The following is a 4,062-nucleotide window of genomic DNA, read 5'->3' on the forward strand; positions in this document are numbered from 1 at the left end:
ACCCAGGCCATGCCTTGCTCTCCCCAGCCACCCTACCATGCTCGGCTGCCATGTTACTTGTGCATTGGCCGGCACCCGCTATCCCAGCTTTGGCCCAGCAGCTCCCCGCTTTAGATCAGCCTGGCTCCCCGTTGGCACAGCTGGTCTGGTTTGCTCCAGCTGCCCGGATCTGGCTCAGTGCTGCTGCTCTGCCTCCTGCACAGCTCTGCCTTCTGGGCTGCTTCTCTGGCCCCGCTGGGGCTTCCCTTTGATGAGAACCCGGGGAGACGGATTTGCAGAGGCTCTTGGCATCACCCTGCATGGGGTAAGTCGGCTGCTGTAAGCCTGTGTGATACCATAATACTTGTGTGCTGGTTACTGGTGCAGAGCCATGAGCCATAACAGCTCAGTGTTAAGGCCCCAACGTTACAAGGCAGATGGGGACAGACCCCTTTATTGGTCTAGATGATACCCAAAATGTCACAGATTATGTCACTCTGCAGCAGCTAAGCAGGGTGCTGTCTGGGAAACACTGAATCCCCTTGATGACAGAGGTCATGAGGAAGACACATGGGCTCAGAGACTCTAAGGTCGAAAGGGACCAATATGATCATCTAGTCTGACATTCTGCACAATACAGGCCACGGAACCTCCCCCATCCACTCCTGTAATAGACCCTGAGCTATTACTGAGTTATTAAAGTTCTCTAAAATCATGGTTTAATGGCTTTAAGGTACAGAGAATCCACTAGCAAGGGAGACATGCCCCATGCTACAGAGGAAGGTGGAAAAAATCCCAGAGCCTTTGCCAAAACTCTTCAGAGAATACAGGTAACTTATACTAGAAAAGGGAAATTGACTAGTAGAGATGTGGATGCCCGAGTTTGTGTCTTTCTTTATTTTCTGTGTAACTCGTCTATGTTTGCTTTCCTCATTACATCATAGAATCCTAGAATCCTAGAAGATAAGGCAGGGACTTCAGGAAGTCATTAAGTCCAACCCTTTGCTCAAAGCAGGACCAATCCCAATTAAATCAAACCAGCCAGGGCCTTGTGAAGCTGGGTCTTAAAAACCTCTAAGGATGAAGGTTCCACCGCCTCCCTTGGTAACCCATTGCAGTGCTTCACCACCCTCCTAGTAAAAAACTCTTTTCTAATAATCATTCTAGACCTCCCGCACTGTAACCTGAGACTGTTGCTCCTAGTTCTGTTATTTCCCACCACTGAGAATGGCCTAGCTCCATCCTCCCTGGAACCCCCTTACAGGAAATTCTAGGCTGCTCTCAACTGCCCCCCTCATTCTTCTCTTCAGCAGACTAAACAAGCCTAGTTCCCTCAGCCTCTGCTCATAAGTCATGTGCTCCAGCCTCTTATTCATTTTTGTTCCCCTCCACTGCACTCTCTCCAATTGGTCCACATTCTTCCTGTAATGGGACTCCCAAACCAGGACACAATACTCCAAATGTGGCCTGACCAGTGCCGAATACAGGGGAATAATCACTTCCCTCCATCTGCTGGCAACGATCCTTCTAATGCAGCCCAATATGGTGTTAGCCTTCCTGTCAGTAGGACACACTGCTGACTCATGAACTGATAATGTGTGTCCCAAAATGAACTGATAATTGAAGGCAGATTTCATGTCTTCGGGGAGGACAAACCAGAGGTGGAAACTCCAGGTTAGTGCTGGCTAAGAATTCAGAGAGACCGATTTGGGGAGACTCAGGACTGGAAGGGATTGTTGGGGTCTGGTGGATGGCAGAGCTGAGGACCTTGTGATGTCAGAGAGGGGCAAAAGAGTCAAAGATGGAGGGGAGTGAGGAATGGTGAGAATCAGCAACGATACTGATGGAAAATGGGGCTTAGAGCATATGAGAAGCCACCATCGCTGGTGGTGTGGATGTCATGGAAAGGCCGAATGACAGGGTGTGATGGGGTGTGGGAGTATAGTGACGCTAAAAGAGATCAGGTGATGGTCTGAGACAGCAGTGCTTGGTGATGGAATGATAGGACATTAAGTGTGAGAAACTTTTCAAACTGTGAACTGCCACAAGGTTGAGCTCAGTCACATTGGGACAGAGCACCCTTAATTAACGAGGTGACATCGTTTCCCTCCTGTCACACAGGTTTAAAGTCAGTGGCCCCAGGCGATCCCATTCTGCAGATGTATTTTCCCACTTTGTCACGAAGCTCTTTGGTTTTGACCCCATAAATGATAGGGTTGATCATGGGGGGCACAAGGAGATAGAGGTTGGCCAAGAGGATGTGAATGTGAGCAGCAATACCCTGACCAAACCTGTGTGTCAGGGCGGAGAAAAGGTAGGGAGAATAAGTCACCAGCATCACACAGATGTGGGCTGTGCAGGTGTTGAGGGCTTTCTTGTGGGCTTTCTTGGAGGAGAGCCTGAGGACGGCCCTGATGATCAGCCCATAGGACAGGCCAATGAGTGTCAGGTCTAACCCGATGATCACTAATGTTGTCACCAGGCCGTACGTCCGACTGACTGTGGTGTCCCCACACGACATCTTCACCACAGCCATGTGCTCGCAGTACGTGTGGGGGATAACGCGGTTGGCGCAGAATGGCAGCATCCGCAGCAGCAGGGGCTGTGGCAGAATCAAGAGAACAGCTCGTATCAAACCCAGTAGCCCTAGTTTAGCGATTCGTGCGTTGCTGAGGATGGTGACGTATCTCAGAGGGTCACATATGGCGACGTAACGATTGAAGGCCATTGTCACGAGGATGACTGAGTACATAGCAGCAATTGTGTTAAAGAAGAACATCTGGGTGAGGCAGCCGTCCACAGTGATGTCTTTGAAACTGAACCAAAATATGCACAGTGCCTTGGGCACGACACAGGTAGACCCACTGATGTCTGTGAGTGCCAGCATGGAGAGTAGCAGGAACATGGGCTTGTGCAGGGTCTGCTCTTTGCTGACAACAAACAGAATCATGACATTTCCCAACAGGCTGATGATGTAAATTATAGAGAAAGGGATGGAAATCCAGATGTGGGCAGCTTCCAGCCCCGGGATGCCGTTTAGGATGAATGTTGACGGGCCAGAGGGGGTGTGGTTGAAAGCTGACATGAGGTGTTCAATGTGCTATTCAGCCTCAGGAATGCTCTGGATGCCTCTGAAGGGAGAGAAGCCCAGTGAGAGGGGTTAGGCACTTGGTAACAAATAGCATGTTAAATATTTAGTTATTAACAGTCTAGAAAGGGGGTTGAGCAGTGAGATGGCAGCATTTGCATAGAGGAACAAATTATTTGGGCCGTAATCCATTCCAGAGATGGCCTCAGACATCCAAGGTCAGTGAACAAGCAACATAATGGGAGATGACATTCGATGTCAATCATTGCAAAGTATATGCCCATTGGAGGGAAAAACTTTAACTCCTTACAAGGCTCTAATTTAAATCTATGAACTCAGGGGAGGGACATGGTGTGACGGTACTCGACTCTGTGAAACCCTGCTGAAAGTGCCAGCATGGCCAAAAACTAAGGAAGAAGTTGGGACACAGGAGGAGTGGGATGGGGAATAATACAAATGTACGATGCGATGAGATCAATTAGTCAATTCTTCACCCTCCTCTGGACTCCTCTGTGCAGTACTGAGCACCCTTCTCAAACAGGATATTGCAGAACTAGAGGGGTTCAGAATGATCAAGGGCCTGGGAAAAGGCTCGCAGGGACAGAGGGTGAAAAGACTGGGGTTGTTACCTTAGAAAGTGGAGGAATAAGAGGGGATTTGAGAAGAGTCAATAAAATACTGACTGGTAGAGAGTATTTCAAGCATGTGTTGTCCCTGTCTCATAACACAAGTTCAAGAGGCTACTCAATTAAACTGAAATATGGCAAATTCAACACTCATGAAAAAAGAATGCTTCCTTCACTCAGTGCATAGTTAGACAGAGGAACTCATTGCCACAAGATGAAGTTGAGGCCAGGAGCTAAGCAAGAATTGGACGGGCTTAGGATATTTGTATGGATTAAATCTTCTGTTACAATAGATACAGCTAAATAAATATCTTGGAAAGCCAGTACACCCTCAAGTTTCAGGGCACAAGGCAATCTCTGGCTGTTAGG

At 48.5% G+C, this 4,062-nt stretch overlaps 1 protein-coding gene across 1 annotated transcript; it reads right to left on the bottom strand.

Annotated features, from left to right (window-relative positions):
• Window positions 1-2,092: 2,092 nt before the first annotated feature.
• On the bottom strand, window positions 2,093-3,064 carry LOC137160194 (olfactory receptor 52P1-like). The gene has a single exon (XM_067558641.1). It carries the CDS (start codon window positions 3,062-3,064, stop codon window positions 2,093-2,095), a length of 972 nt encoding a protein of 323 aa, XP_067414742.1.
• Between the last annotated feature and the right edge of the window lie 998 nt (window positions 3,065-4,062).

This window comes from Emydura macquarii, unplaced genomic scaffold (genome assembly GCF_026122565.2).
Source record: "Emydura macquarii macquarii isolate MOO-44397 ecotype Brisbane River unplaced genomic scaffold, CSIRO-AGI_Emac_v2 contig_2170, whole genome shotgun sequence".
Classification (NCBI taxonomy): Eukaryota; Metazoa; Chordata; order Testudines; family Chelidae; genus Emydura; species Emydura macquarii.

Bases quoted from the DNA above. Each gene is read 5' to 3' on its own strand.
- LOC137160194 (XM_067558641.1), bottom strand. From the start codon at position 3,064: ATGTCAGCTTTCAACCACACCCCCTCTGGCCCGTCAACATTCATCCTA.